At 51.2% G+C, this 11799-nt stretch overlaps 1 protein-coding gene across 1 annotated transcript in view; it reads left to right on the top strand.

Moving 5' to 3' along the window:
- Positions 1-4953: 4953 nt before the first annotated feature.
- The window catches only part of ROR1 (receptor tyrosine kinase like orphan receptor 1), a 261556-nt gene continuing 254710 nt past the window's right edge, over positions 4954-11799 (top strand). The window contains exon 1 of the mRNA XM_029046648.2: positions 4954-5275. Coding sequence (XP_028902481.1) covers positions 5161-5275 — 115 coding nt within the window. The 5' untranslated portion in view covers positions 4954-5160. The remainder of the gene's footprint in view (positions 5276-11799) is intronic.

Below are 11799 nucleotides of genomic sequence, written 5' to 3'. Positions count from 1 at the left end.
CTTTCCTGAGAAACCGAGAACCCTCTCTAGGGGGGTGCTTAATGACAAACATTTCCCCATTTTCTCTCTCCTTTCCCATTTATCTCTCTCATAATAATAATAATAATAATAATAATTGTGAGGATTTGGAAAAGCAGCGTGGCTCAGTGGGAAGAGCACGGGCTTTGGAGTCAGAGGTCATGGGTTCGAATCCCGACTTGGCCACTTGTCAGCTGTGTGACTGTGGGCAAGTCACTTCACTTCTCTGGTCCTCAGTTACCTCATCAGTAAAATGGGGATTAAGACTGTGAGCCCCATGTGGGACAACCTGATTCCCCTATGTCTACCCCAGCGCTTAGAACAGTGCTCTGCACATAGTGAGCGCTTAACAAATACCAACATTATTATGGGTTCGAATCCCCGCTCTGCCACTTGTCAGCTGTGTGACTGTGGGCAAGTCATTTAACTGCTCTGTGCCTCAGTTCCCTCATCTGTAAAATGGGGATTAAGACTGTGAGCCTCACAAGGGTCAACCTGATTACCCTGTATCTACCCCAGCGCTTAGAACAGTGCTCGGCACATAATAAGTGCTTAACAAATACCAACATTATTATTAGAGTGTAAACTCCTTGAGGCCAGGGAATGTGACTTGTTTGTCGTGTGTTCCCAAGCGCTTTGTTCAATGCCAAGCATCTGGTGTGCACTGTGAAAATGTTATTAACTACAACTCTCTCTGCCAGTGCTGGGTGACCTTCATAGATTTCTTAAAGTGGATAGAAAGGCCACCACTCTCGCGTTCACTGAGGTTCAAGCAACCGACCACGCTGAAGGATGTACACAGAAAGGTTCTTTGTGGAAATTCCAAGAGCCTCGATGGTTGCTGGGTGTTTGAAATGAAAAATATCAAACATAACATATATCCGTGCCATATCCTACTGAATAGGGAACAGGAGAGTTGAAAAACTGAAAACTCTACCTTCACCACTGACCCGCTGGGTGTTCTTAGGCAAGTCCATTAGCTTCTCTGGGCCTCAGTTTCCTCATCTGTAAAATGGGAATAAAATCCCTCCTCATCTTCCCTCTTAGACCGTGAGTCAGGACTGGGACAGGGACTGTGTCCTCTCTGATGATCTTATATCTAGCTCAGCACTTAGTACCTAGTAGGACATTTTTACTCCCTTTATTCACCTCTCCCTCTGCCTCACAGCACTTGTGCACAGATCTGTAATTTTTTTATATTAATGTCCATCTCCCTCTCTAGACCGTAATCATGTCATGGGCAGGGAATACGTCTACCAACTCTGTTATGAATGTACTCTCCCAAGTGCACAGTACAGCGCTCTGCACACAGTAAGCACTCAGTAAACACAACGGATGGATAAATAGCATTACTGTTACCGAAAAAAAGCATCTGATAGAAAACTGGACAAATGGCCACTCTAAATCCCTGCCTCTCCCTCCCCTGCAGGGCTATTGTGAGAAGAAAATGAGGTCATTGTTGTGGAAACACTTTGGAAAATCAAAGTGCTGTACAAATTCAAGGTATTATCGTAGGATAAGAGGTTATTCTCCTTTTAGGTCCCTTAATAGCCACAAGGAAGGATTTCAAGATGCTACTCGAAAGATCTTGGCGTTTGAGAGCCAAAGTCCGGCAGAGATTTGTTTTGGATAGAAGGGGAAGGAATAAGGGGGAAACAAAAACCTAGTTGGAAATCTGCACAACACTAGAGTAATCAGCATGGGCTAATGGAAACGGCAGGGAGTCGGGAGTCAGAACACCTGGGTTCTAGTCCCAACTCTGCCCGGGGCCTGCTGGGTGCTCTTGGGCAAGTCACCTTCCCTCCGAGGGCCTCAGTCTCCTCATCTGTAAAATGGGTTATTATTAAGGGATCAGATGAACTGAGGGGATCAGGGAAGTAGCATGGCCTAGTGGATAGAGCCCGGGCCTGGGTCTCAAGCAGGTTAGGGGTTCTAATCCCCACTGTGCCCCTTGGCTGCACTGTGACCTTGGGCAAGTCACTTCTCTTGACTGGCTTGTATCCACCCCAGAGCTTAGTACAGTGCCTGGCCATAGTAATCGCTTACCCAATACCCCAATTATTATTAACAAGTACCACGGTTATTATCATTACTACCACAGTTATTGTTAACAGGGACTGTGTCCAACACGATTTGTTCGTACCCACCCGGTCGCTTAGTACAGTGCCTGTCCCATAGTAAGCGCTTACCAAGTACCCCAGTTAGAGAAGCAGCATTGCCTAGTGGCAAGAGCACGGACTTGGGACTCAGAGGTCATGAGTTCTAATCCCAGTCCTGCTGCTCGTCCGCTGCGTGACCTGGGGCAACCCGCTTAACCTCTCTGTGCCTCAGTTCCCTCGTCTGTAAAATGGGGATTAAGACCGTGAGCCCCACATGGGCCATCTGACCACTGGTATCTACCCCAGTGCTTAGTACAGTGCTTGGCAAGTAAGCTTAACAAATACCATTATTATTATTAGTAAGCACTTTACAAATACCACCCCAGCGCTTAGAACAGAGCTTGGCACCTAGTAAGCGCTTAACAAATGCCATCATCATCTTTATTGTTATTCATTAATAATAATAAATTCATTTTTTCTTCTTTTTTTTTCAAGTTGCCCTTTCCCCGCCACCCTTTGGGCTTGATCCCTGTTCTCCTGGAATGCCTGCAGGGCTGAGCTGGTGGGAACAACTTGGGATGGGAGGGTCTGGAGGAAGGGATGAGAAGCAGGGTGCTCTGTGCAAAGAGCCTGGGCTTTGGAGTGAGAGGTTATGGATTCTAATCCCGGCTCTGCCCCTTGTCAGCTGTGTGACTCTGAGCAAGTCACTTCACTGAGAAGCAGCGTGGCTTAGTGGCAAGAGTCCGCGCTTGGGAGTCAGAGGTCATGGGTTCTAATCCCGGGCCTACCACTCAGCTGTGTGACTTTGGGCAAGTCACTTGACTTCTCTGTGCCTTAGTTCCCTCACCTGGAAAATGAGGATGAAGACTGTGAGCCCCACATGGGACAACCTGATTAACTTGTATCTCCCCCACTGCTTAGAACAGTGCATGGCACATAGTAAGCGCTTGACAAATACCATTATTATTATTCCCTGTGCCTCAGTTCCCTCATCTGTAAAATGGGGATTCAGTCTGTGAGCCCCACGCGGGACAACCGGATAATAATTTAATAATAATTTTAGGATTTGTTAAGCGCTTACTTTGTGCCGAGCACCTGATCACCGTGTACCCTTCCCAGCGCTTAGAACAGTGCTTTGCACATTGTAAGGGAAGCAGTGTGGCTTAGTGGAAAGAGGCCGGGCTTGGGAGTCAGAGGTCGTGGATTCTAATCCCGGCTCTGCCACTTGTCAGCTGTGTGACTGTGGGCAATTCACTTCACTTCTCTGGGCCTCAGTTCCCTCATCTGTAAAATGGGGATTAACTGTGAGCCTCACGTGGGACAACCTGATGACCCTGTATCTCGCCCAGCACTTAGAACAGTGCTCTGCACATAGTAAGCGCTTAACAAATGCCAACGTTATTATTATTAAACGCTTAACAAATACCATCATCATCATCCCCTTTTCCCTCTGCTCCTCCTTTACCCCCCCTTCATCTCCCCTCAGCTAAGCCCTCTTTTCCCCATTTCCCTCCGCTCCTCCCCCTCTCCCTTCCCCTCCCCTCAGCACTGTGCTCCTCCACTCAACTGTATATATTTTCATTACCCTTTTTATTTTGTTAATGAGATGTACATCCCCTTGATTCTATTTATTTGCTATTGTTTTAATGAGCTGTTCATCCCCTTGATTCTATTTATTGCTACTGTTCTTGTCTGTCCGTCTCCCCGATTAGACCGTGAGCCCGTCAAAGGGCGGGGACTGTCTCTGTCTGTTACCGATTTGTCCATTCCAAGCGCTTAGTAGAGTGCTCTGCACATAGTAAGCGCTCAATAAATACTATTGAATGAATGAATCATTATCGTGGCTCAGTGGAAAGAGCCCGGGCTTTGGAGTCAGAGGTCATGGGTTCGTATCCCAGCTCTGCCACTTGTCAGCTGTGTGACTGTGGGCAAGTCACTTCACTACTCTGTGCTTCAGTTACCTCATCTGTAAAATGGGGATTAACTGTGAGCCTTACGTGGGACAACCTGATGATCCTGTATCTATCCCAGCGCTTAGAACAGTGCTCTGCACATAGTAAGCACTTAACAAATGCCAACATAGAAGCCGCGTGGCTCAGTGGAAAGAGCCCGGGCTTGAGAGTCAGAGGTCATGGGTTCTAATCCCAGCTCATCCGCCGCTTGTCAGCTGTGTGACTTTGGGCAAGTCACTTCACCTCTGTGTGACTCAGTTCCCTCATCTGTAAAATGGGGATGAAGACTGTGAGCCCCATGTGGGACAACCTGATTATCTTGTATCCCCCCAGCGCTGAGAACAGTGCTTGGCACATAGTAAGCGCTTAACAAATGCCATCATCATCATCAACAGTGCTTGGCACATAGTAAGCGCTTAACAAATGCCATCATCATCATTATTAGAGATGTTCTTCCCCTTGACTCTATTTATTGCCATTGTTCTCGTCTGTCCGTCTCCCCCGATTAGACTGTAAGCCCGTCAAACGGCAGGGACTGTCTCTATCTGTTGCCGACTTGTTCATCCCAAGCGCTTAGTCCAGTGCTCTGCACATAGTAAGCGCTCAATAAATACTATTGAATAAATACTATTGAATGGGGGCGGTGCAGGGGTCGCGGAAGGCCAGCAGGGGGCGCCGCGCGGGGGTCCGCCGACGGCCAGCAGGGGGCGCTGTGCGCGCACGGGGGGGAGGTGCCGCGGACGGCCAGCAGGGGGCGCTGCGCAGCCTAGGCCCGGGCGCAAGTGACAAACCGGCAGAGAGCGGGAGAAGCAGGAGGACGAGGACGACGACGAGGAGGAGGAGGAGGAAGAAGAAGAAGAGGAGGAGGAGGAGAAGGAGGAGGAGGAGGACAAGAAGGAGGAGAAGGACAAGAAGGAGGAAGAGGAGGGTGCTGGAGATCTCCCCTCCAGCTCCGGCCCCCGTTGCGCCCTTTCCCCGGGCAGGCTCCCCGGGTCCGGTCCTTGCAGGGTCGAGGAGGACAAAGCCGGGAGGTCCCTCCGGAGGAAGAAGCCCTGGATGTGGGGCTAGTCCGGAGCAGCGGGCGGAGGAGGATGTCCCGGGCCCGGGAGCGGGGGCTGGCAGCCGGGGGAGCCGCCGGTCCTTGGGCGCTGGCCATGTTCCTGCTCCAAGCGGGGATCCTCACGGCCCAGCCCGGAGAGGCCCAAGGTAAGAAGGACCGGACCTAAGAAGGACCGGACCCAGGGGTCCCCGGCTCCCAGACCCCCCGACCCCGGCCCGGATGGGTAGCCGGGTGGCTGGGTAGCCGGGTGGCTGGGTAGCCGGGTGGGTGGGTAGTTGGGTGGTCGGGGGCTCCTCCTTCCCCTCCCCTGGCTGAGCAGAGCAGCAGCGGCAGGTCGGCGCATCCTTTGGGCCCAAGTTTTGGGGGCTCCCTCCCCTTCCCCTCTCCCGGGTAGGGGGTCCCGAGCCTCTTCCCAGGACAGAAAAAAACACTTTTTCTGGGCAAAAATGGGCGTCGGGAAGGGGGAGCCGAAGCCGGGGGGGCCGGGGAAGCCCGGGTTGGCCCCGGGACCCGCACCCACCCACCCCCCAAAAACGGCCAGCGTCGCCAGGACCGGCTTCGGGGCCGCAGAGGCAGAGCCGGGAAAGAAGGAAGGGGCGAAAGGAGGAGAGGGAAAGACCGGGAGAGGGGAGGGGAGCAAGGAGAGGAGAAGGAAAGGAAGGAGAGGAGAAGGAAAGGAAAACGGGGGGAGGAAGGAAAAGGGGAAGCCTCCGCGCCGTCCTCCTGGATTACTGCAACAAGTCCTGGAGCGGGCGGGCCTCGGCCGGGGGTCGGGGGGTGTGTAGGTGTGTAGTTATCCCGGGGTGGGGGGAAGTGTGTATGCATGGGCTTGGGGGGGGAATCGGGCACACTTTTTTTTCTTTTTTACTAACTTGAACATGTGTGCGCACACTGATGTTATTGTGTACATGCGTGTACGCCCCCGAGTGTAGGCGAGTGTGGGTAAGTGTGTGTGTTTGTGTGTGTAGTTATCCCGGGTGTGTGTGTGTGTGTAGTTATCCCGGGTGTATATGTGTGTAGTTATCCCGGGTGTGTATTTGTATGTAGTTATCCCGGGTGTGTGTGTCCTCATGGGAGAAGGGTGTTGGGGACTACTTTTACCACCGCGAACGTGTGTGCGGGCACACTGCTGTTATTGTGTGTACCCATGTGTGTGTGTGATTTTCCCGGTTTGGGGTTCGGGGGATGGGAGGTGTGTACGCGTGGGATGTGTGTTTTGGGGGCTACTTTGACCATCGTGAACATAGGGGCGCACGCTGCTGTTATTGTGTGCTTGCGTGCACCCGTGAGGGTGGGGGTGTGTGCGTGTGTGCCCGTGTGCTTGTCCCGTGTGTGCATGTGTGTGCGCCCCCTCCGCCCCCCGCCCTTTGATTCCGGGGTCCTTAGGGGATAAAGGATGGAGAGCCGGGGCACGTTACCCTTCTCAGCGGGGACCCTTCCTCCCCCATCCTCCAGCCCCCCGCCTGGGCCGGGGGCACAAAGGCCCGGAGCCCCCTCCCCCTGGGGAGCCAACCGATTGGGGAGTCGGGGTGAGTGGGGAGGGAGGGGGCGCCTGATTAAAGCCATCAGGGCCTTGAGCTTCACTTTCAACAGGCATCCTGAGAGGGGGCGACCCTTACCTCCTCCCCATTTCCCCCTTTTCTCCCTCCCCTTCTCTCTTTCCCCCTCCCTCTTCCCCCCTTTCTCCCTCTGCCTTTTTCTCCCCTCTTCCCCCCTTTCCCCTCTTCCCCCCTCTCCCCTCTTCCCCCTCTCCCCTCTTCCCCCCTTTCCCCTCTTCCCCCTCTCCCCTTTCCTCCTTCCCCCCCTCCCGTCTTCCCCCCTCTCCCGTCTTCCCCCCTCTCCCCTCTTCCCCCTTTCCCCTCTTCCCCCTCTCCCCTTTCCACCTTTCCCCTCTTCCCCCCTCCCCTTTCCACCTTTCCCCTCTTCCCCCTCTCCCCTTTCCACCTTTCCCCTCTTCCCCCTTTTCTCCCTCTCCCCTTTCCCTCTTCTCCCCTTTCCCTCTTCCTTTCCCCCTTTCCCTTTCCCCCTCTTCCTTTCGCCCTCTCTCCTTTCCCTTTTCCCCTCTTCCTTTCGCCCTCTCTCCTTTCCCTTTTCCCCCTTTCCCTCTTCCTTTCCCCATCTCCCTTTCCCTCTTCTCCCTTTTCCCCCTGCCCCTTTTCCCTCTTCCCCCTCTTCCCTTTCCCCCTCTCCCCCTTTCCCCCCTCCTCCCTTTCCCCCTTACTCCTTTCCTCCCCCCTTTCCTTCCTTCCCCCCCCCCCCCCCCCCCCCCAGAACATGTGGTGGCTGAACCCTCCTCCAGCCCTTTATCATGCATCTCTCTGGCTCTTCTCTTGGAGAAAAAAAAAAAGAAAAAAAGAAAAGACTTGGGGGCAAGGGAAGCCCATTAAGAGAAAAGAATAGAAATCCTGATTCAGAAGCTGCCTGCCCCTGACCCGATGGCTTTCCTAGTGGAATTCTTAGAAGCCAGTCGAATCAGGAAGCTACCTGGACAGCTAGCCGAGCCTCCGTAGATGTTTAGGTAAATAGGATTAATTAACATCTTGTGGAAGTGTTACTGAAATTCCTCTCCCTTCATTCCACCGATTGTCCTCGTTTCCTTTGGGGGCTTGGAGATGATTGCTTCTAAAGTTGAAAGGGATCAGGGCAATTTACAGATCGGGATTATTCTAATTTAGGTATTTGGGGTTGGGGGTGGGGGGGATTAAGACCACCCCCCCCCATGTTGCAAGGCCTAATCGTTTGGGGGAAGGGGCTACGACCCTGCTCTTCCCCGAGACCCCCACGCTCTTCGACCCTGTTTCAGTTTGTAGGGAGTTGCCTGATAATTAGTTCCAGTCTCCCGTTTGATTTCGGTGTTTTATAAAATTCCACTCTTTTCAGTTTTTCCCCCCATGCGCTTCCCCAAAGGCGCCTTGTCCCGCTTCCCAAAGGTAGACCCAGTTTCCTTAGTCGGTGATTCATAAAACCATCGAGTTTAGCAGGGAGAGGGCTTGGTATCTTTTTTCATTTTTAAGCCCCCTTGTTCCTCACACCTCTCTCCTGCTGCACTCAGAGATAGGACTGTGTCTCAGCATTTACTGATTATTCACATTTTCCTCCTATTTGCAGCCGAATCCCTGCAAGTTTAGGATGATCTTGGAGGCAGCTGCTGGGACAGGAGGGAGAATGGAGGAAGAGGGAAGGAGGCCCATCATCCATCAATCAACCAACCATATTTATCCAGGGCTTGTTGTGTGCAGAGCACTGTACTAAATGCTTGGGAGAGCGCAATACAACAGAGTGTGTACTCTTCTGGGGAACCAGGATTTAGGGATTTCCGTGCCCAGGCCCTTTCGGAATTCCCAGCTTGTCACGTGAAAAGGTTTACCTGAATTCAGTGGCTGGAATAGCTCCGCAGGCTGGTCACCAAAGGACAGAAAGGCCATTCATCCGGAGAGCAGACCTCTTGTGTGGAGATATATTCACACCTATTCTCCACTGCAAACAGTGCCTTTACCGTACTTTTTTCCCTCTGCTGGGTAGGTTTCCCTGCAGGAAATAAAGACGCTAAGGAAATGGGTCGAAAATTCCATGCTGAAAAATTACAGTCACTTCAGTCCCATAACAGTGTAGACTCTCCCTAAATGAGACTTTAAAATCCTCCACGAATCATGGAATCTTTTGTTTCATATATTCCCTGCCTGTAATCAATCATTCATATTTATTGAGCACTTACTGTGCGCAGAACACTGTACTAAGCACTTGGGAGAGTAAAATGAAACGGAGTCGGTAATGCGTGTATCTCAAAAGACACACGAGAGCCATGAAACTCTAGGGCTTTTGAACATCCCCTCCAGAGACTCTTTGAAAAATAGCCCCAGAGCAAACTGAACACAAGACAAGCATGAGGCTAAAAGGGTATTTCCCATCTTTGTGTAGCTAAGGTGGCGATTACAGCCTAAGTGTAATAATAATAATAATAATAATTGTGATATTTGTTAAGCACTTACTATGTGCCAAGCACTGAGCCAAGCACAGGGATCGATGCTAGCAAATTGGGTTGGACACAATCCCTATCTCACATGGGGGCTTCAGTCTCCATCTCCATTTTACAGATGAGGTAACTGAGGCCCAGAGAAGTGAAGTGACTTGGCCAAGGCCACAGAGCAGACGAGCAGCAGAGTTGGGATTAGAACCCATGACCTGCTGACTCTCAGGCCTGTTTTCTCTCCGCTGTGCCATCGTCAGTGCTTAGTCCAGTGCTCAGCACACAGTAAGCGCTCAATAAATACGATTGAATGAGTGAGTGACTCTGGACAGGTGGGCTAGCCCAGTTGGACTAGTACGCTGTATGACTTGGAACCTTACTAGGCAGAATGTCTTGCTCCTCCATTACTCAGTCAATTGACCAAATGCCATTCTCACTCCTGGCACTCACATTCTTCTGGCGGCTCAAGAGGGGTTCCCCCAACTTTCTCCCATCCCACCCTGCCCTAATCGATCAATCGGTCCTATTTATTGAGCCCTTACTGCGTGCAGAGTACTAAGCGCTTGGGAGAGCACAGTAAAGAGTTGGTAGACACGTCCCCTGCCCAAAACGAGCTCACAGTTCAGAGGGAATTGTTTCGACTCAAAAGTTTGTCTTTATTCCACTTGATCTCCAGCCACGGCCTGGCTGGGAAACTTGTCACTGGGGAAATGGAGACCTTCTCTGTCCGACCCTTCCTTACACCCTCCCAAGTCAGCCTGGCAGAGCTGATCAATCAGTCGGTAAATCAATCAGTGATATTCATTGACCATTTACTGTGCGCAGAGCACTGAACTAAGCGCTTGGGAGAGAATGATACAACAAGGGTCATCAGACATGTTCCCTGCCCACCAGGAGCTTACAGTCTAGAACGGGAGATGGACGTTAACAACTCTGGATAGGAGCCTAAGTGTTGTGGGGTGAATACCAAGTGCTTAAAGGGTCCAAGATCCAAGCTCATCGGAGCAAAGTGGTCCATCACCCAGGCAGAGATTCCCAAGTCATTCCCAAATCATTGAGTGGCAGCCCGGATTAGCGATAGAGCCCGGGCCTGGGAGTCAGAAGGACCTGCCTTCTAATCCCAGCCCCACCACATATCTGCTGTGGGACCTAGGGCAAGTCACTTCACTTCTCTGGGCCTCAGTTACCTCATCTGTAAAATGGGGTTTAAGCGTGTGTGCCCCAGGTAGGACGGGAACTGTGTCCAACCTGATTAACTTGTATCTATCCCAATGCTTAGAACAGTGCTTGGCACATAGTAAGCGCTTAACAAGTACTATTATTATTATTTCCTGGGCTAAGTTTTCGTCGACTCCAGCCTGGGCTTGTGGAACCAGAGCGTCTGAGATGACCGCATTCAAGGTCTCCTGTCCCTTGAAGTCCTAAACTTATTACAAACGAATGCTGGCTTTCCTTTCCCCTCCTCTACCCAACACCCTTCCGTCAACCCACGGACCGAGGGGAATCGACATTTGTTCGTAATGAACTACGACTTTGATGCGGTTTTGGTGAAGTCGCCTGCCAGTTATTTTTTCCAAAGTGGGATGAGGTCTATTTTGGTGAACTGTTGATGGATTTGTGCCTTGAGAGTACGATTCAAGAGGAGAGGTGGGGACAGGTTATTTAAAATTTAAACGTATGATCCGTTGCTTGCCCTGAGCTTTCCAGCAATCAGGCAGGCAATTGTATTTATTGAGCGCTTAGCGTGTGCACAGCAGTGTACTAAGTGTTTGGGAGAGTACAATAGAACAATATAACAGACCCATTCCCTGTCAACAACGAGCTTAAAGAGTCTCAAGGGGGAGACAGACATTGATATAAATAATTTTGCTACTTGTTAAGTGCCTACTATGTGCCAAGCACTGCACTAAGCGCTGGATAGATGCAAGTTTATCCGGTTGGACACAGTCCCTGTCCCACATGGGGCTCGTACGCTTATCTTCATTTTGCAGATGAGGTAACTGAGGCCCAGAGAAGTGAAGTGACTCGCCTAAGGTCATCCAGTAAATATATGGTAGAGCTGGGATTTAGAACCCAGGGCCTTCTGGCTCCCAGGCCCGGGCTCCGTCCACTAAGTTACGCAGATATGTGACGGCTGAGAGTCGTGCTACACCCTTGAAGCGCTCGGTTTCGGCCGGACTTTTCCAGGCCAGATTTCGGCAAGGAAGTCCGTAAAGCTCCGCTCCCACTTCTTAAATATAAGTACCTAAACTTGCGGTGAGGGGTACTGGGGGGGGAGGGGGAGACGCTAGATACTGTTCTATAGACACATGCATAGAAATGAATAGTCTTCTGAGACTCTGAAAAGACCTCTGAGTTGAAAAAAAAAACCCCTCTTCTAAAATCCTTAACTAAATGCAGCTGCTTGTTACAGAGGGACTAACTTGCATGCCAGGAATATCTAAAAAGCTAACGAATACAAAATAAAAATAAACAGCAGTAAAAAGGCTCTCTCTTTGTTCCAGTAAGCTCAGTTGGGATTTCCAGTTTGTTTAGGAATAGGAGGGCAGTCATTGTGTAACCTCACTTATTCCAGGAAGGCATGGAGATGGGTCGGGGTGGCATTGGCGTTTGTGGCACCGTGCAGGCCACCTGAAGTGTTTCTCTCTTGCCCACGGCTCCGGAGGGAGAGGCTGAAATGCCCGGAGCGGCTTTTACATCCCC

This window comes from Ornithorhynchus anatinus, chromosome 18 (assembly GCF_004115215.2).
Source record: "Ornithorhynchus anatinus isolate Pmale09 chromosome 18, mOrnAna1.pri.v4, whole genome shotgun sequence".
In the NCBI taxonomy this organism is placed as follows: domain Eukaryota; kingdom Metazoa; phylum Chordata; class Mammalia; order Monotremata; family Ornithorhynchidae; genus Ornithorhynchus; species Ornithorhynchus anatinus.
This window is presented reverse-complemented; position numbering and strand designations above follow the sequence as displayed.